Here is a 21,016-nt window from a genome sequence, read left to right on the forward strand (position 1 = left end):
TAAACTTTTTTCATGGGAAATTGCTGATCGTGCAATCTGATAATGTTGTAGCAAGGGAAACAGGGCCTCTAGGACCTCAATGAACAGGGCCAGAAACTGTGTATCTCCTTCACCAATCAGATTGAAGGATTGTGAAATTAACAGTGCAAGGACTGAGAAGTGTAAATGAGAGTGGGTGAATCCAATGAAAAATCATGTACAGAAAGAGAAATAAGGAACAGGAAAGAAAGATTGAATTAAGAGAGAGAGGATGAAATGAAAAGTAAAAGATAAGCTTAATTTAAAATTTTACATTTTTAAAATCTCCAACAACAATTAAAACATGAAGGAATGAGAGTCCACACTTGTAACAGTTAATTTTCCGTGCCAGAGAGGTTGACTGGCAGTCTTTAAAACTTATCACATCAGTATAAGGGTACTTAGACTTCAATAGACAAGGCTTAACTTGCTGTTGTGAGTTTTTTTCACATTTACTGTGCAAGTAGAACTTTTGAAGAATTGCACGCTAAATCCTGTGGAAATAAAGGGATGGAAATCCAAGTGTGTGACCCCAGAAGCTGGGGTCAGAGGCTCATCTGAAATTGGACCTCAGACCTCATTTTAATAATGGAGGAGAGCTGTGTCACCTGTGACATCTCGAGAAGCAGCTCGCCCATCAGCGGGGATTAAATTTGAGTCTGCTGCATTGCTGAAACATTGCAAAAACAGAAACACCACCTTAGAAAGTAAGAAACTGAATGGGATAAGGGAGCAAAGGGATCTGTGGATATGTGAACAAAATCATTAAAAGCAGCATCACAGATCAGAGAAGCAATTAAAAATGCCAACAAAGTACTGGGATTTTATTCTGGTGGTATAGAAATCAACAGCAGTAAAGTTATGTTAAACTTGTATCGGACCCTGGTCAGGCTGCACATCGAGAACAGTACACAATTCTGGTCGCCATTCCATAGAAGCACTGGAGAAAGTGGAAAAAAGATTTACAAGAATGATACCAGAACTGAGAGATTACAGTTGTCGGGAAAGATTAAGCAGGGTGGGGTTTTTCTTAAGAAAATAGAAGATTTAGAGGCGATCTGATAGTGGTCTTTTAAAATTATGAACGGGCTGCACAGGGTAGATGTGGACTGGATGTTTCCACTTGTGGGAGAATCAAAACTAGGGGCCATTAATACAAGTTAGTTACTATTAAATCCAGCATGAAATAATGAGAAATTTTTACACAGAAAGTGGTTAGATTGTGGAAGTCAGTACGAAAGGAAGTGGTTGAGACAAACAGCTTAGATGTTTTCAAAAGGAAACTAGATCAGCATGTGAGAAAAAAGAGAATAGAAAGATAGGCTGAAAGGCCAAGATGAGGTAGATGGAATGGAAGGAAATTATAATGGAGTGTCAACTCCTGTACAGACTAGGTGGGCCGAATGGCCTGTTTCAGTGCTGTTTATTCTGTATCACTCTTCGCAGTTCTGTGCAAGTCCAGCAACTTCACAGCATTCAATGTCTTTAATGGTCAGCCCCTCAGCGAGTTGGCTTTTTTCTCAAAGCTAACAGCATGGCTTTTAGATTTTCGTGTTGAACCGCGCATCAGCCCTTGCCTGAAATTACTACAGCATTCGCACTTAAATGACAGCGAATATTAGCCTCACTGTTAACCTTAACAGCAAATTATTGCCCAAATTGTCTCCAGACTCTCCTCGTGATTCAAACCCTGAAATTAGCACCAGAAATCTGGCTGTATCTGGTGTCTTCAGCATTTGGATGAATCTTCACCCTCTAAGGAGGTGTGTTACTGTTCAGAGGGAAGATGGATGGAGCTTGTTTGGGTCACAATCCAGTTGCAACACTTGCCCATTGTGAAATGCACAGAATGGGAGAGCTAGTTATTGTAACTGCCCCTTTCAGAAGTTCACACAGCAATTTAAACTTGAAAAGCCCCCAAAAATCAATGGGGGTGTCTTTATGTCTTTGTAACTCTGTCTTGCATTTTATATATAGTACAGTGTATCCGCTTATTCGTTAGTCTGTCATTAGTATCTGTTGCAATTTTTCGGTATCCAGTAATTCTTTTGAAAGTGGCCCGTCATTAAAGCCTTGGCGGTTTGAGCAGAATTACCGTATGAACTGCCAATCACAGGTTAATGGATAACTGCATACATCAAAAAAGAGGAAGTAGAGGATCCGCAGCCTGCAGCTTACTGCAAAATAACCGGCCCGTTAGCAGGACACACCGGTACAAGAAATGATCAAGTTACTGTTTGAGCATAAAATGCTAATTTAAACAGACCCAGAACGTGGATTGTGGAAAATTTGCAAATTAGGAGATTGCAGTACGGTCACCAGAAGGGAAGCGAATCCATTTCAACTGCAAAATGGTGAGTGTCAGTTCATCTCTTTGCATCTTTGTTGTATTTAAGTTGTCAGCATTCTGAACTGTCTTCAAAATGTTACTGGTGGTTGGAATAGGATCCGGCAAATTCTAGTCTTGAAACTGCTGGAAATTATGTTTCACCGAGCAGGTTGATTTCCGCAACTGCCGACTTTCCTGTCGTCAATCGGTCTCTGACATTTCAAAAGAAGATTCTGCTTTACAGTTGTCATTTAACTCTGTGACATTAAATTTACCAGTAAGTGCTCTAACAGTGGTGGACAATATAGCTTGTTCACCAGCTTTTACTAAAATTCAGTTGTGTGTTTGTTCTTGCAGCTTTTTCTAGTTATGTGTGAAGTGTCATTTGGTCTACAGAAGGGTTTGCCATTCACCCTACAACATATAATACTTCAGTTGTAAGTCAAATTACTCAAACTCCAAGTGAATATTAACTTTTTCCAAAAACAAAATCAGTAACAGGAAATGGAGAAAATAGGAACTAGACACCCATTTCAGTATTAAGTTCATGTTTCTTTTCTGGAAGTAGTCAAATAAGTCCTTTTATGTAAGCATTGTTAGCAAGTTTCTGGATAGCTCTATTACTGTTGTGTTTCTCGATATATAACCCTCCAAATAAGATCACTATTTCAATTCTGGTCTGTCTAATGGTTTTTATTTTTAACCCTTTTTGGATAGGGAGAGTAGAGGGATGGAACTTGTAGTTCCCTGTAATGGCACTACTGTCTGGTATTCCTGTGTCTGTTCTTTTAAATGTTCATTTCACTGCACCATCACCAACAGTAATTCTGAGCCTTATGTTTTAATACTTTACAATCTAAAAATGTTTGTCATGCGCAGTGAGTGAGTACAGAAAATATGAGTTAAAGTTCAGCTGTGGCACTTCCTAGAAGTTGGTTTAAAGATCTTGTTTTGATTATATCGACTCGCCTTTATTCCACTTGAAGCTACTGAAGCTAAAAATTGTTCACTGCAAATAGTTTCATAGTTAAATCCAAGTGATCCCACTGCTGCCTCTGAGCTACCATGGTATTTTGTTCCATCAGGATATCTGGATTATTATTGACGAGTGTTGTAAACAGTGTCTTTTCACAAATTAACTGAATAATTTAGAGTTAGATTCCAAATTAAAAGTGCAGGACCCTTAAAGAAAGAATTTGCAATTATGCAGCACTTTTCACATCCTCAGGATGTCCCAATAAGCTTCACAGTCAATTTTGAAGTGAACACAACAAATATTTGCACAAAGTAAGATTCCAACACGCAGCAATGAGATAAATGATCAGTTAATCCATTCTGATAGTGTTGTTTGAGGAATAAAACTTGGCTGGGACACGAGGAGAATAGTGTATGGAATCATTTATGTCCAACTGAACATGTGCACGGGCCTCTGTTTAATATCACATCCAAAAGATGGCACCTCGGAGAGTGCAGCACACCCTCAGCACTGCACTGAAATGGCAGCCTAGAATATGTGCTCAAGGCCTGCACTGGAGCTTGAACCCACAACCTTCTGACTCAGTATTGCCACTGAACCAAACTGGCACAGTAAAGTTGCAGTGAAGTCTTTAAAGGTACTTTTATTTTTGTGCTGATAGGTTTCCCATGGTTATCAAAGTTAGGGGTAATCCTTCGATGAAGAGCCTTCCACATGCATTAATTGATGCTGTAGGTATAAGTATGGGGATCATCTGCTTCTGAAGCTCCATCTAGTGGTAGCAGTATTAGGTATTACTATGGCAGAACTTTCCTGCCCTAAATTGGTGAGCTTGGAGATGGGGTGGCCAGGAAAATAGGAGGAGCCACATCGGGGACAGCTCCCCAATGCATTCCTGCTGCTGGGGAGCTATCCCAGGATGGACGGGAGCCCGGATCGGCTACCTGCACCAAACTATTTACATAGTTAAATCCCCAATTAGGGGCAATTCTGCGAGATAGCCGTCATTTTTCCAGTGACGGAGCAGCCCCACACCACATGCAGAGGCCATCAGCTTGGTGGAGGTGGTCTCCCTGTGGCAGTCTGGGAGGCCATGGGAGCCTGAGGCTCCATTCAATGGAGAAGATGCTACTTTAATAAACGGCCATGACTGCGGCAGTGCTCAATAGTTGGGTGGGGGGGGGGTGGTGTTCGCCCCCTGTCCAATGGCACTAACCCTTTTGGCTCCTCTTATCTCCCCAATTTGTGCCCCAGTGACCGGGAATAGCGGTGCCCTCATGCCTCCCTACCTACTTCGGCAGCACCCACCTCTGATAGGGCGGCTACCGATCAATAGGATGGCCTCCTATTGGCCCTCCAGATTTGGGAGCCTCCCTGCCATCCTGAATTGAACAGTGAGTGCAGAGGCGGCCAATTAGGAGGTCACCTCTGGGGAAAATAGCTCTGCCATTCTGGCTGCTGGCAAGTGTGGGCTCAAGACTCCCATTTGGTCCCATCATTGGAGTCCCGAAATCGATGGGAAAATCGTGCCGTAGATGTCACAGAATGTCAATGCCAAATTAGAGGTTTACAACATACATAGTAATTTTAATGCATTGTAACACTGAAATATCTGTAACCTCCCAGGAGATATTGTCTTGAAAAACGGAATTACAGTAGGCCAACATGCACTAAATAGAATGCCAAAAATCAAAATACATAGGGCCATGTTTTCCTGAGTTTCATACCCTAGGTGCAGCTAATTTTAGGGTGCAAAATCCATGAAAAATAAGCACTGGGTCTGCACAATATATAACAACCCAGCTATCGCTGTCTTCTGGCTGACCTCCACTTTGGGTGTGTTTCTCTACACCTGAAATAGGCATTTCACCCACTTTGTAGACAACAATCAAGTGAAGTAATCAAGGGTGCCTGCTGCAGCCCAGGCTGATGACTCCCTCACAAAATCTCAGTGCACCAGCTGAGAGAAGATATCCAAAGACCATAATAGAGAATACATTAGGCATCCTAAAGCAGCACATCCAGTGTTCAGATAGATCAGGAGGGGTTTCTGCAGTATGAGCCTGCCAAAGTCTCCTGCATCACTGTGGCTTTCTGCATCCCACATAATATTGCGAAAGGAAAAGGCATCTATATTGAGGGGCTATAGCAGGATACTGAAAATCAGATCCTTGATACCAATGGACAGGCAGCAGAGGAGATAATACCACAGTAACTGCTGGAGCAATTTGGGAGGTCCCCATCATGAGGGCAAACATTTTCTCACATCCTCACAGCAACATTGTCACCTTGCCCATCAATGCATGAAGAAAACCATGCAGCACTTGTAGGTCCATACTGCTGTGACAGAAAGCTCTTGCATCTCCTTTGCTGTCTATTCACCAGTTCCCTGAAAAATGTGACCGTCTACACTCAACAACTGTGTTTCCTAACGTCATAATTGTCCCTATTCAATGTGTCACTGTGTCTAGTGACTGCTACCCATAGTGTTCCTCCTTCCTAACAGTGAAAGCTGTGCTCAGTTACTCGTCTCATGTTTTTTGCTAAAGGCACTATGGCAAGAGCCTGGGTGGTGGCTGGCAGCATGTCTCCAGAACAGGCACTGAGGATCAAGGATGCTTTTGACTTTAGCCAGCCTGACTGTCTGAGAAGCCTCCTTCAGTCTGGAGCACTTTCACCAAGCTGGGTTCAGCTGGGCCCTGCCTGCTTTCAAGTTCCTGTAGAGCTGTCAGGTGGGGGGAGGACTGCAGTGGTAGCCTCCCCATCGTGAGAAACAGAAACCTTATGCATCAGCAGTTCTGTCCAGGGGCTGCTGGATACCTCCTATGTCACTGTGCCTGCTGACCTGTGTGCGAGTGGACTCATTGCACCAGTAACATTGCTGAAACTGCTTTTAATAGCTCTCCCCATTCAGCCAACTGATAGGATGAAGTCACATTCCAGCCCAGGGGTCTTAGGGCAACAGTCTGAGAATTCAGGTGAGGCGCTTTGAGACTGCTCCTCAGAGAAGCTAACTGATTCTTCTTTGGCCATACCTGCAAAGACAGAAAGAGGCAACTGCTAGGAAAAGGAACTCAATACTTGTGTAGAGCTGTCGTGGACAAACATCTAGCATATTGCATCAACTTGTGTGTCAGTGCTTCTGGGCATAACCAGGAGGATTATGGTGATGGTTTCATACAAACTCTGCACAGGGACATTTCTCCTGCATTTCCATCTCCAGCCCCTTGCAGGACATCCTGCCTCTGGATCGCCAAGGCCTTCTCTTCAAAAAGTGTCAGCTTATATTGCCACAGGCCTGCTTCTGTTGAGGTCCGCTCCCTTCTGTTGTGAGCAGACATTTCCTGCAGGAGAATAAGCAGCGAAAGCACTGTACCATATGTGTGATGGTAAAGACTATCAGGATTGCAAGGCCAGATTTGAGCAGCATCTCTGATGGGAAGGAGGCCAGCGGAATATTGTTTTCCTGCATGTGTTGGAGGAAGTGAGGTAGGAAAAGGGATTCGGTGGAAGGCGAGGTAATGGATATCAAAGAGTTGATGAATATTTAATGAGGATGTGGTGCTGCAACATGTTTGTGTTACTTGCTACAGATCAGAAATAAGAGGTGTCCATGCAGCTGTGTACCTTGCTGCTCCTGATGCATTTCTTCATCACTGCAGCCATATCCTATGCATCATGCTGTTGGCATTCATTGACTCAGTCCCTGTTGCAACGCTTTCCTTGTAACTGTCTTTGGCATCTTCCATCCATGGCATGGTAAGGGAACATCCCTGCTCTGCTGAACTTCCTACACCAACAGTTCAGTACTGTACTCCTCAAAGCAGGGTGCCATGCTTCTTCCCAAATTGCTACCTGCCACTTCAAGATTCTCCAAGGAACGTAGCACAGGACCAATTGTCATCACAACAGGAAATAAACCCAAATATTGACAGAAGCCAGAACATAATATTTGAGCTCAAGTATGAAATTCATAACACATTTCTCAGGAAAGAGATCTCTTAGGAAGCAAATGCAGTCAGTCTAGAAGTAGCCAATGAAATTTCCACTGCCACTTGAAGCAGGCGGAGGGCTTTAAGGACTTGAGAAGCCACTCTCAACCTATATCAGAAGATTGTGGGCAAGCATGCAGTTTTCTAATATGTGGAGAAGGACTTTTAAAAATCTGTCCTTATATATGAACTTTATGGTGAGGCTGGGTGTTCAAACTAAGTATTTGACAATGTTGATCCATCTTTGTGCTTTGTTGTGCACATTTGAGGTTAATTTGCCAGGGGAGACTTTGCATGAGGGTCAATTTCTGATCCGCAGTCATTTTTCATTATAAGGATAGAAAATACAGGAAATATACAGCAGGCCAGTTAACATCCGTAACGAGAAAAGATCAGTTCTGATCTTTCAGAGTTGTTGTGACTTGTTATTTATTTCTAGTATTTTCTATTTTTGTTTCAGATTTGCAGTTGTTCTTTTATTATGCTTCATTATAACAACCTTGTAATCCACACATAAGCTCCTTTCATCAATTCAATGTTGGAAGACGTTTTTGGAATGTTCTTTACTGCTTGGGACTATATAAAATTAATAGATTGCACAAGGACTTGCATTGATCAAAGGCTTGTGTGTAACTAACTAATGTTATTGAACTCAAAGAAAACTAGATTTAGACCTTGCTCTACCAAATGAAGGACCCAAGATAGAAAGTTTGCAGAACTGACTTGAAAGCAGTGGCTTTCCATTCTAGTCACACTGCAGCAAGTTGAGGGATCAGAACCAATACTCATATTAAACACTAGCTGCAAATTGTAGATTACTGCTCTACACTCTGTAGCTCGGGCAGTATAAATGCAAGGAAATCTTAAATTCAAAGGATTTAAAGCAGTGACCACTTCAAGTGACAATTTTAGTCATGCTTATTTTATTCAGTTGAAATCATGGGCATTTAGTGAGCCACAACTCCGTTGCAACCACAAGAAATAGCAATAATTTTATAGTTTCCAGTTATAAACAAAGGATAGTTAATATCTCAAAATTTTATGCAAGGGAAATACTGACCTAAAAAAGATTAAATAAAAAAATTAGCAGTGATTTTAGAATGGAATCTTCACTGAGCCCTGCAGCATTATATAAGCCCATAGCTTTCAATGAAAAAAAAACTATTTTTTTATGAAGAGGATCAGAGGATCAGAAATAACAAGACGGAGAAGCCAAACTGATCTGGCTGCATTCGGTATCATCTGTCATCCTCCTGCACGTACCTAGTCCACCATCTCAGCAGACCCAGGCAGTCTTAACTAAACTTCTGAAATTGCCAATCTTTACAAAGGCTGTACTTCCATCACAAGACAACAAAGATGTGCCATCTACTTTACCTTGGACCTGCAGCCCACCTGAACCAGAACTAACCGGACTGCCAGTATCAATAAAAGTAACTGTGGCCCTGAAATTCTATGCCTCTACTTCCTTGCAGGCAGCATCAGGGGACAAGTCATCTAATCAGCTTCCTACCACATCAAGCTAATAACTTGTTTGAGCAGCCCAGTTCATCTCCTTTCTTATGGATCTTCAGGCTGAGAAGGTTGTCCATTTTTACAGACTGACTGGATTTCCCCAGCTCCAAGTGAACATCAATGGGACCCACATCACCATATATTCCTCCTTCAAGAGCACAATCGACCTGATCAACACAAAAGGGTATCATTCCCTAAATGTACAACTGGTATACATAATCACAGATGTGAATACATGCCATCATAGGAGCTGTCAGAGTCCTTTTTTAAGACAGTTAACAATTCATCTGCTGTTCACAGGTCATTTCAGACACCTGCCTTTGACCTATCAGTAATTAAGGTCACCCCCTACCCCAATAACTGATGACACTGGATCAGAGCCTGAGGCCCGTGTTACAGTGCTACTCCTATTGCCTCCAGGAATGTAATTGGGCAGACCTTGGGAAACTGAAGGTGCATTCTGGTGCCTGTGTAGAACTGGGGAAGTGTCCATTGACTGCCATGATAGGGTCTCTTGCATCATTGTGGTTTGTTGCATGCTGCACAATTTTGTCATTTGCAAAGAATAGCTAATTAAATGCCCAAGGGATGAAAAGGAAGCTGAGAAGGGTGAGCAGGCATCTGAGACATTGATTGAGGAAGAGGATGTACAAGTAGACTACTTTAATATTATTATAAGATGATCTCATATTTAGGGCGGCACAGTGGCGCAGTGGTTAGCACCGCAGCCTCACAGCTCCAGGGACCTGGGTTCGATTCCGGGTACTGCTTGTGTGGAGTTTGCAAGTTCTCCCTGTGTCTGCGTGGGTTTTCTCCGGGTGCTCCGGTTTCCTCCCACAAGCCAAAAGACTTGCAGGTTGATAGGTAAATTGGCCATTATAAATTGTCACTAGTATAGGTAGGTGGTAGGGAAATATAGGGACAGGTGGGGATGTTTGGTAGGAATATGGGATTAGTGTAGGATTAGTATAAATGGGTGGTTGATGTTCGGCACAGACTCGGTGGGCTGAAGGGCCTGTTTCAGTGCTGTATCTCTAATCTAGACCCGTTGAGAACTACCGCACATATGTAGCTACAGTCCATAAAAACACATTCAGCTAAATAAGATCCTATCCTCCTAAAATGGATGAAGCATCAGGGCCAGATGAGATGCATCCAGGGATACTGAGGCAAGTGGGGGTGGAAATCGCAGAGGCACTGGCCATAATTTTTCCATCTTCCTTAGACTTGGGGTGATGCCAGAGGACTGGAGAATTGCAAACGTTACACCCTTGTTCAAAAAATGGTGTAAAGATAAGCCCAGCTACTACAGGCCAGTCAGTTTAACTTCGGTGGTAGGAATAATATCAATCGTCACATGGACAAATGCGAGTTAATTAAGAAAAGCCAACATAGAAAATCATGTTTAACTAACTTGCTGGAGTTTTTTGAGGAGGTAACAGAGAGGGTTGATGAGGGCAATGCTGTTGATGTGGTGTACATGGACTTTCAAAAGGCGTTTGATACAGTGCCACACAACAGACTTATGAGCAAACTTGTAGCTCATGGAATAAAAAGGACGGTAACAACATAGATACGAAATTGCTGAATGACAGGAAAGAAAGAGTAGTGGTTAATGGATGTTTTTTGGACTGGAGGAAAGTTTGTAGTGGAGTTCCCCAGGGATCAGTGTTGGGATCCTGACTTTATTTGATATATACTAATGACCTAGACCTTGGTGTACAGGGCACAATTTCAAAGTTTGCAGATGATACGAAACTTGGAAGTGTTGTGAACTGTGAGGAGGATAGTATAGAACTTCAAAAGGACACAGACAAATTGGTGGAATAGGCAGACAGGTGGCAGATGAAGTTCAATGCAGAGGAATGTGAGGTGATTCATTTTGGTAGGAAGAATATGGAGAGACAATATATAATAAAGGGTACAATTCTAAAAGGGGTGCCGGAGCAGAGGGACCCAGGTGTATATGTGCATGTCATTGAATGTGGCAGGACAGGTTGAGATCGCAGTTAATAAAGCGTACAGTATCCTGGGCTTTATTAATAGAGGCATAGAGTACAAGAGCAAGAAAGTTATGTTGAACTTGTATAAGACACTAGTTCAGCCTCAGCTGGAGTATTGCGTCCAATTCTGGGTGCCAGACTTGAGGAAAGACGTGAGGGCATTGGAGAGAGTACAGAAAAGGTTCACAAGAATGGTTCCAGGGATGAGGAATTTCAGTTATGAAGATAGATTGGAGAAGTTAGGCCTGTTTTTCTTGGAGAAGAGAAGGCTGTGAGATGATTTGATAGAGATATTCAAAATCATGAGGAGTCTGGACAGAGTAGATGGAGAGAAACTATTCCCACTCGTGAAAGGATTGAGAATGAGAGGCATAGATTTGAAGTATTTGGTAAGAGAAGCAAAAGTGACATGAGGAAAACTTTTTCACGCAGCGAGTGGTTAAGGTCTGGAATGCTCTGCCTGAGAACTTGGTGGAGGCAGTTTCAATTGAAGCATTCAAAAGGGAATTAGCCAGTTCTATGAAAAGGAAGAATGTGCAGAGTTACAGGAAGAAGGCAGGGGACTGGAACAGAGGAAGTAGCTCTTTCAGAGAGCCGGTGCAGACATGATGAGCCGAATGGCCCCCTTCTGCACTGTAACAATTCTGTGATTCTGTCATTATGGTCCCGTTCTGACAACTACATCATCTCATTCATGTATTCAAATGTAGCTCAGATCCTCTTTCCCTCAAGCAGTCAGCTGATTTGCCATAAAAAACCCTGCAAATATAACTTCTGTATGAGCAGATCTTTAATGAAAGTGCAAAGGGCCATTTGTACTCTTTCCTTGGTCGCCAATTGCATGCCACTTCAATCTTAGTCTCCTCATTTTCCTCAGTGCTGTCTGAGTAGCAGGAGGGATTGAGGTGTTTGTATGCTGCTATCCAGTAGGAGCCCTGGGGAACCAAGGTGGCCCTTAAGAATGTAAGATACAGGAGCAGATGTAGGCCATGTGGCCCCTCGAGCCTGCTCCGCCATTCAATAAGATCTTGTAGAAGTTCAGACATCAGCTCCACTTTCTTGTCCTATCCCCTTGTCCAGGGCAATTGAGGTCCCTGCGGAATCTACTGCAAACTGTTTCTCCTATGCTATTACAAAAGTAACCTGATTCTAGATCCCTTCTCACACATGTAGGCATCTGAAGATGCTTGCAAGAGGCACATATATGGCACTAGCCTATGAGGCAAAATCATAATACAACAACAATTTGTGTTTATATAGCACCTTTAATGTAGTCAAACTTTCAAGGCACTTCACAGCAATATTGTCAGTCAATATTTGACAGCAGGCCACATAAAGAGATATTAGGACAGGTGGCCAAAAGCTTGGTCAGGGGGGTAGGCAGACCAAATGTTTATATTTGCATCTTAGAAGCACCAAGAGATGGCGTATCTGCTCTGACACTGAGCATCAACAGTAGAAGCTACAACAGGCCTTGGATTTGCTGCTATGCTCTCTAGGGTCAGTTGCATGGCTGTGTACATATCCATCATTGTGCTGCAGTTGCAGCCTGTGGACAAAAGAATAATAGAAATTTACAGCACAGAAGATGGTTACTCAGCCCAACAAATCTGTAAGAGCTCTTCACAAGAACATTGAAATAACTAATCCCATTTCCCTGCTCTCTCCTCCAACTAAACCATCATCTGCTGCATGTACTGACACACCACTATAAGTGCTTGAAAAGGTGTTTCCTTTTAAAATGCGACATAATGATAGGGTTGGCAAAGTGGGGAAACCCTGGTTCTTGATGCTCTTCCTCTTCTGCTTATTAGTTGTATTCTCCTAAGAGGGCAGGGCAAAAGGAGTGGTTAACAGGAGTATCTGAGCTGCACAATGTCCACTGCACTTTGAAATCACATTGTGAGCTTAAGCATTACAATTCATTTTCAGGGGAAAGTTCATCCAAGCAGCAGGAGCTGAAGAAACATCACTTGCTAGGAGTTTCCTGATCAGCACACAGATGACGTCTTCTGTCCCACTGCCTGATCAACAGTTCCATAGCTTCCTCCTCATACCAAGTGAGAGGCCAGAGGTTTGCGGACCTCTCCCCATGACTGTGATTGCATGCAGTTTTCTCCTTTTAAAGGTGGAAGTGTAAATGCAGTCTGCTTGCTGTCAAACATGTTCCTCAATGGAGGGTCAAAATAGGTACATGAGCAAACACGTATATGAGTCTCTGCACCATTACCTACATGTTAGGCTGTAAGTGGAAAAAATAATTGCCGAGGAAGGCAGGGGATGTAAAAGATTTTGTGCTTCCTTGGGTTCATTTTAGAGAAGTAGTACATGATGTGGAACAGAGGGAGAGCAAGCTGGGTAGAAATGCGAACTATGCCTTTTACTTTCATTGGTTCAAGTTATGATTACCTCCTTTACTTTGGCTAACTTACTGAGGTCATTAAACTTTTTTCAGCATTGAATTGCTACAGATGACAATGCTGATGCTACTTCCTCCTACTGTCCCTGTGCCATTGCCTTTATGGACCTCCTTTCTTCACTCCCAAATGTGTGATGGCTTCTGTGCCTGATTGCGGTCGACAGCACCTCTCAAAGCAAAAGTCAGAAATTGTGGGGACTCTGTGTCCTGAAGAACCCGTCTCAGGCTTATACCAGTGTTGGAAGTTGTTGCACAAACAAAATAGCTGCCCTGGCCCTTTTACACTGTTGCAGCTACTGAAATGCTGCAGCAGCACTGGATTTATTTCCTCCCCAGAGACAGGCTCTCAAATGTGATCACAAATAATGCTGGCTGTCTGACCTGAACATTTGATTAAGGGCCACCAAGGAAACTGATACTGGATCACAGTGGATGGTGAGTGTAGTTCTAGCCCACTCCCACCAGTAATCCTGCTATAGCGGAAAATCTAGGCTCAGATGTCTCTATACATCGGAAGTTTTATATGTCTTACAGTACATGAGGTCCTTAGGATTGACATCATCTGCTGTATGTTCCAGAGCTTTGCTATTCAAAAATGAGTTACCATGCAAGATGGGGAGGAGGCTAATCTGAAAACAATACCAGAAAAAGAAGCTGACAGTGACCCTGAGGATGGAGTCCCTGAAACGCCAATGTAGCCTGAAAGACTGGGTTGCTGGATGCTCCGACAAGATAAATTAAGCTGTGCTTCAACTATCTGTTTGAAGAACTGTTATGTTCACATACACAATATAAAGTGACTTGAGATAGTTTCAGGGGTATAGGGAAGCTGTACAGATGTTGCAGACTTCACTTAATCCACATTGGTACTAATGTGTTGCAGAGAAGATAAGTAGGGAAATGATGGAAAATAATGGTGGAGTATAATGTGGGAAAATGTGAACTTGTCCACTTTGGCAGGAAGAATAGTGAAGCAGTATATTATTTAAATGGAGAGATTGCAGAACTCTGCAGTACGGAGGGATCTGGGTGCCGTGGTACATGATTCACAAAAAGTTATTTTGCAGGTACAGCAAGTGATTAGGAAGGCAAATGGAATGTTGTCCTTTAGTACAAGGGGAATGGAATATAAAAGGAGGGGAGTTTTGCTACAGTTGTACAGGGCATTGGTGAGATCACATCTGGAGTACTGCTTACCATTTTGGTCTCTTTAAGAAAGAATATAATTGCATTAGCAGTTCAGAGAAGGTTTATTTGACTGATTCCTGGGATGAAGGGGTTATCTTATGAGGAAAGGTTGGATCGGTTGGGCCTGTATCCATTGGAGTTTAGAAGAATGAGAGGTGTTGTTATTGAAACATATAAGATCCTGAGGGGACTTGACAGGGTGGATGCTGAGAGGATGGTTTCCCCTATGGGAGAGACAAGAACTAGGGGACCCAGTTTAAAAATAAGGGGTCTCCCATTTAAAATGGAGATGAGAAATTTTTTTCTCTGAGGGTTATTAGTCTGTGGAATTCTCCTCCAGAGAGCAGTGGAGACAAGGTCATTGAATATTTTTAAGGCTGATTTAGATAGATTCTAGATTGACAATGGTGTCAAAGGTTATAAACGGGTAGACAGGAAAGTAGAGTTGAGGCCACAATCGGACCAACCATGATCTCATCAAATGGCGGAACAGGCTCAAGGGGCTGAATGGCCGACTCCTGCTCCTAATTCATATGTTCATATGTAAGATGAGGAGAAAGAAGAGGAAGATACAGGAACACAGGAAGAAAGCATGAATGTGGGATTAGTTTTGGATTGCTCTAGCAAAGAACCAGAACAATCAAAGTTGGACAAATGGCAGCCTTCAGTAAGCTGCCACAGTTCTATAATGTGGAGAAACAAATAAGATAAAAAGGCAAGATAGTAATTTATATAATTAGAAGAAATATATAAAACAAAAATGTATTGAAGGATAAGTTATTAAGGTGCAATTTTAACTCAAGTTAATGTAGTAATTAAGAACTACGATATATTGGGAATTTTAGAAACATGGTTAAGCTGCACATAATTTGGTTTAAAGTAGTTATGGAAAGAGAACAGAAAATATCAAAGGTAAAAATGCACAAAGGGGAAGAGCTAATTTCAGTAATTTTAGAAGGGAGCTAGCGCAGGTAATTTGGAAAAGGTAATTGCAGGCTAAGGCAGTAATGCAGCAATGAAAGACATTCAAGGAAGAGATAGTTCAGGTACAAACTAGGAATTTTGTTTGAAGGGAAAAGGTAAAGCATCAAAAGCTAATGTGTTCAGGATGACAAAGGAAATAAAAATTAAAACATATAAAGGAGGCTTATGACAAATGGCAGGAGCAAGATCAGTTTCTATGCAAGAAGATTATGGAAAGTACAAGAGGGAATTGAAAAAGTTAATAGGAGGCAAAGAGAGGTTACAAGAAAAGATTAGCAGGCAGCATTAAATTGAACATTTTATAAAGAGATAAAGTGTAAGAGGTTATCCAGGGAAAAAGTTGGGCCTATTAAGGACCCAAAGGAAAATCTTTATGGAGCGCCAGAGGACATGACTTAAAGGAATAGTTTGCATCTGTCTTCACAAAGAAAGTGGATAATGTGAAGGTTACATTAAAAGAGGAGAGGGAAGTTATGGACAGGAGAGTAATAGAGAAGACTTACTAAAATAATTAGCATTACTGAAAGTTGATAAATCGCCAGAAATGTTAGGTACAAATAGCAGAGGCATTGATCGCAACCTTTGAAGCCTCATTGGATGCAAGAGTAGTGCTGCACGACAGGTGGGTTTCTAATGTTATACCACAATTCAAGAAAGGGGAGAGTGAAAAACCAGGAAATTACAGTCCAATGAACCTAACATCCATGGTGGGGAGTTTATTGGAAACTATTATCAGGGGCAAAATTGATTTTCATTTGGAAAGACATGGGTTAATCAAGGAGAACTAGTATGGATTTATTAAAAGCAAATGGTATCTAACTTGATTGAATTCTTTGTTGAGGTAACAGAGAAGTTTGATCAAGGTAGTACAGTAGATGTATATATGGGCTGGAATTTTATGTTGGGTGGGAGGCCCTGCCCTCTGGCCAAAAAGTCAGGGGCGAGCCCACCTCCACCAGGTCTGGGAGCCACGACAGGATTTTACGCCCCCCAGGCCCTTAATTGGCCCTGGGCAGCATGTCCACCCCTCTGAGTCAGGAAGTCCCACCACCAAGAGCTGCCAGCCAATCAGTAGGCCAGCAGCTCTCAGTCCCAGCAGCGCCACCGGGACTGGTGGTCACTGCTGGGATGCACCCAGCTTCAGCAGGTAGATATATGCTGGTCCGGAAACACAGTAGGTGTCTGGGTCCTTGCCAGGGACAGTCGACTGGGGCCGGGTGAGGCAAGGGCGGGGGTCGGTTAGGAGGGGTGGGGGAATGTTGTGTAGTAGGGACAGTTGGGCCGTGGGGGTCCCTCCATAGGACATAGGGTGCCTGATCAGGAGGGCCCTCTCCAGCCCACAAGCAGGCCACCAGGTTTTACTTGGCGGCCTCCTAAGGGACCTCAGCCACCCGCCGGCCGCTGGTAAAATACCAGAGGCAACAGGAGGAAACCCTTAAGTGGCAGTTAATTGGTGGGCGGGCCATTTCTCACCACTGTCATCCCTCGTAAATTTGCAACAGGGACGGGAAGGCGGGGGAATGGCACCCTCTGCTTCCCACTCAATTTCATGACACCACCCCACCCTCCGTTTCCACCCCCCCACACCGCCACCAGACTACTCCTGTGGGGAGGGGGGGGGGGGGTCGTAAAATTCCACCCATGGTCTTTCAGAAGGCATTTGATGAGTGCCACAAAGCAGCTTTGTTAAGAAGATGGAAGCTCATGGTCTTAAGGGGAAAGTGGTGGCATAAATACAGAATTAGTTCAGTTACAGGATGCAGAGGGTGGTAGTGGATGGATGTTTCTCATACTGGGAGGTGGTTTGCAGTGGTGTTTCCCAAGGACCAGTTTCAGGTCCATTACTCTTTTCAATTTTCATAAATGACTGAGATTCAGATTTAGGGACCAGCGTTATAAAGTTTGCAGATGATACAAAACTTGGCAACATTGTACACAATAGTGATGCAGACTTCAGGATGATATGGACAAGATGGTGAAATGAGCTGATGGAAATCAATGTGGAGAAATGTGAAGTGATGCTCTTTGGGAGGACTAATATGTAACGATAATATACTATAAATAGCATGATTTTGAAAAGTGCAGATGAGCAGAGAGACCTTGGTGTTTATATACACAAATCCTTAAAGGATTGGTAAGGTAATTTAAAAAAAGCATATGGGCTACTTGGGTTTATAAATAGAGCAATAGAATATAAAACCAAAGAGATCATGCTCAAACTTCATAAATTACTGATTAGGTTTCAGCTGGAGTATTGTGGACAAATCTGGGCACCACACTTCAGGAAAGATGTAAAGGCCGTAGAAAGGGTACAGAGGAGGTTTACCAGATGTTATCAGGGATGAGGGACTTCAGTTATAAGATGATGTTGGAAAGGTTCTCCTTGGAACAGAGGAAGTTAAGAGATGACCAATTAAAGGTTTTCATGATGATGAGAGGTTTTGGTAGAATAGAGAGAGAAAATCTATTCCCGCTGGCAATTTGGTCAATAGCCAGAGGTCATAGATTTAAAATCATTGGCAAAAGATCTAGAGGGGAGGTGAACAAAAATGTTTTCATTCAAGAGAGTTGTTAGGATCTGGAACAACCTATCACAAAAGATGGTGGAAGCTAATTCCATAAATACCTTTTAAAGGAAATTTGGCAGGTACTTGAGGATGGGGAACTTACAGGACTACAGACACAAAGCAGGTGTGTAGGAATAAGTACGGTTGCGCTATCGATGAGCCAGCACAGACCAAATGGCCTCCTTCTATGCTGTAAGTTTCTGTGATTCTATGAACCCCAAATATGGAATAGGTACCACAAATAAGAATTTAGAGCATCTAGAAGTTAGATCAGAGAGGAGATAGTGTATCTGGAATGTAAAGGAAGTAAACCAATTGGTATAAGGCAGGCTTTCTAAATAATTAATTTACTTTGGCAGACTGTACTGTGAAAAGAACAAAGAAATATTGAAGTTTGCTATAGAATGTCAAACAGATAGGATAGTGTTGTGCCTAACACGCACTCTACTCTTAAAGAATCCACGGAATCCGATTGGTGAAAGGTATCTCAATATTTTATTCACACACTAAATCGTCAAAGTACAAGCTCTCGCTACTTGTACAGTATCAAAACTCATCAAAGTATAGGCACTCACTACTTGCACAGTATACTACCCGTCAAGGCACGAGGTGATCAGTCTCGGACTTGCGGCTGCTCTTCTGTTCTCTGAGCCCCTGGCTCAGGGTATCTTCTCGAGTGTTCTTCCCCGGGGTTCTCGTACTTTCCTCAGTTTCAGTCAGGGATTAAGTCTTGTTTCTAAGACCCGCCCCTCTTACGTACTCATAGGGGTCTGGTATAATGACATAATGATAATTCCTTATTTGGCTCAGTGAGAACCTGTTCAAAACTTCACGGTTTCCCATTATCTATTATGAGTTTAATCATATCTGGTGTCCATGACGACTTCTAGTTTCTGGGATCCTCCTCAATACCTTTTCTATAATCATATCTACAACTCCTTGGCCATCTGTGTGCTGTGGCCTCTTTTACCCATCCTCCCTTCAATACACTGTTCATTGTTGTGTTACTGGCCCCTTTGTTTTAATTAAGTTCTTCTGTGTTTTTACTGTATGTGTTTTTACTGGGTCTACAGTCCTCCTTTTGATCCTGCAGGGCTATGCCCAAGAGATCACACTCTCATGTCTCTTAGGTAGTACACTTGTACAATTACAATTTCATTTTCAAAACAAAAGCATAAGCAGTGTAATGTTAAAGAAAGCACAATTTAATTATCACTATTACATAATCAATTGTGCAAACATAATACAATTTCATTCTTAGAGTACATTGATCATTCATTAACTCATTTTAAGTATATACAAATAGGTTATACAATTACCCTTGTGTTACATAACTAATTGTCTATCCTTTTATAAAGCAAGTTCGAATACTGATTGCCTTTCGGGTAGCTGTCCAACCTGCATTCATACATCCTGTCACATTGCCTAATTAATTTCTTAAGTTTCCAAATTAAGTATGTCACATATAACACCATGATACCCAAAACCACTATCAGGACATGGGAGATAATTCTAAACCAGGGGTGTATCTGCACGTTTGACCCCCAGTTCCATAAGTCCTCCCACCGGCTAGAATCGTTTATCTCATCAATCTCATCTTGTAGCATCTTCGACTGTTGTTCCAAATTGTAGTACACTACAGCAATGGCTTCTAGCTGCTGTCTCTCTTTACCCAAGCGTGCGGGCAATGGCTGAATAGTATATGCATATTCCCGGAGGTAATTTGTCAAACCCTCCTTAATATTTTCTGTCACAGGTTTCGTTTCTGTCTTTCATTTGTGTATGTCTACCAACTGCATCTTCCCTACTCGGGTTGGTATTTCTGGGTTGAAACAAAACGTACTGTTGCTCACCGGACAAGTCTGGTTATGTCCATACTGGTATTCCTTCGCTGTGGTGGTTAAGCAATATCTCCCCTTTCCCATATAGGCCACATGGGTTAGCCCTGACAATGCTTTCCTAGTCTCCATGGTGCAATTTACAGTGGCATTAAATCCACATTTTGATTCTGCCGTTTTATATATAGGATGAGGACATATGACCACCTGGTTTTCCAGACTACACTCAGATGATGTTGTTCCAACTACCTCTTTTCCAATTTCCATAACATAGGGTAAAATATCATAGTATTTTATGTAATCCTTTCCCCTTATCACCCCTATATTTTCTACTTCATATAATTGCATCCCTAACTTATCTGTCAGAATTACAGGTATTCCCAACACTACTCCAATACTCATAGATCCTGTATTTACACATTCCTGACCTCTCCATACCTTAAGTTTTCTGAGTTAGCACCTGGTAATTTTATCATTTGTGTGACTAGCTAAGTCCTGCAACTGGGTGGCATTTATCCAAACTGGCACCTGTCCCTCATCAATTTGCCTCAAATTTTCCTTCGTTTGTTCTAACATTCACGAAATGTATGTACTACAAACACTTTCATTATTTGAAATATCATGGACCTCCTTTACCTTGTCTATTATATCATTAATAGTATGAGCATGACCTTCTAGTACTCTCACCAGTCCTGTCACTATATTCATCAAATCCTTTCCTACTTTAGCTACACCACTCTGTCCCTTTTGTTCCTTTTTCAAAATATCCTTTACTAGCTGACCTTCTGATCCACATTTTCCAAATCTATAGTATTGACAATTGAAGTTCCCGTATTAAAGACTGTGGCTGCATCATTCACTAAACTACGTTTACGTCTCTTTCCCTTTATTATTCCCTCATCACCAAATTCTTGTCTTAGCAATTGGTGCAGTAGTACTTTGTACAACTCTCGGGTCTTCTCAGGGCGCCAGTCAGGTAGCTGGCTATCTGAGATATTCAATATTACCAGTACCAACTCATGCTGTATATTATCAAATACAATTTTATTAGTTTTTATTATCACAAGTCGATTTTCTGGTCCTGCAGTTAAGGCAGGGCAAGGGAGACCAGTCACTTGTGGCTGCTGGGTCGTAACCTTACTCGTCGGTAATTCGGATGTGGGGGTAACCGTGGGGGTTGGTGCTTC

General features: G+C 42.3%; 1 protein-coding gene across 1 annotated transcript in view; it reads left to right on the top strand.

Annotated features, from left to right (window-relative positions):
- The first annotated feature begins 1,907 nt into the window (after positions 1-1,907).
- myo1f (myosin IF) overlaps positions 1,908-21,016 on the top strand; it is a 154,988-nt gene continuing 135,879 nt past the window's right edge. Inside the window, exon 1 of the mRNA XM_068016402.1 lies at positions 1,908-2,372. Within this exon, the coding sequence (XP_067872503.1) occupies positions 2,370-2,372 (3 nt within the window). The 5' untranslated portion in view covers positions 1,908-2,369. The remainder of the gene's footprint in view (positions 2,373-21,016) is intronic.

This window comes from Heterodontus francisci, chromosome 36 (assembly GCF_036365525.1).
Source record: "Heterodontus francisci isolate sHetFra1 chromosome 36, sHetFra1.hap1, whole genome shotgun sequence".
In the NCBI taxonomy this organism is placed as follows: domain Eukaryota; kingdom Metazoa; phylum Chordata; class Chondrichthyes; order Heterodontiformes; family Heterodontidae; genus Heterodontus; species Heterodontus francisci.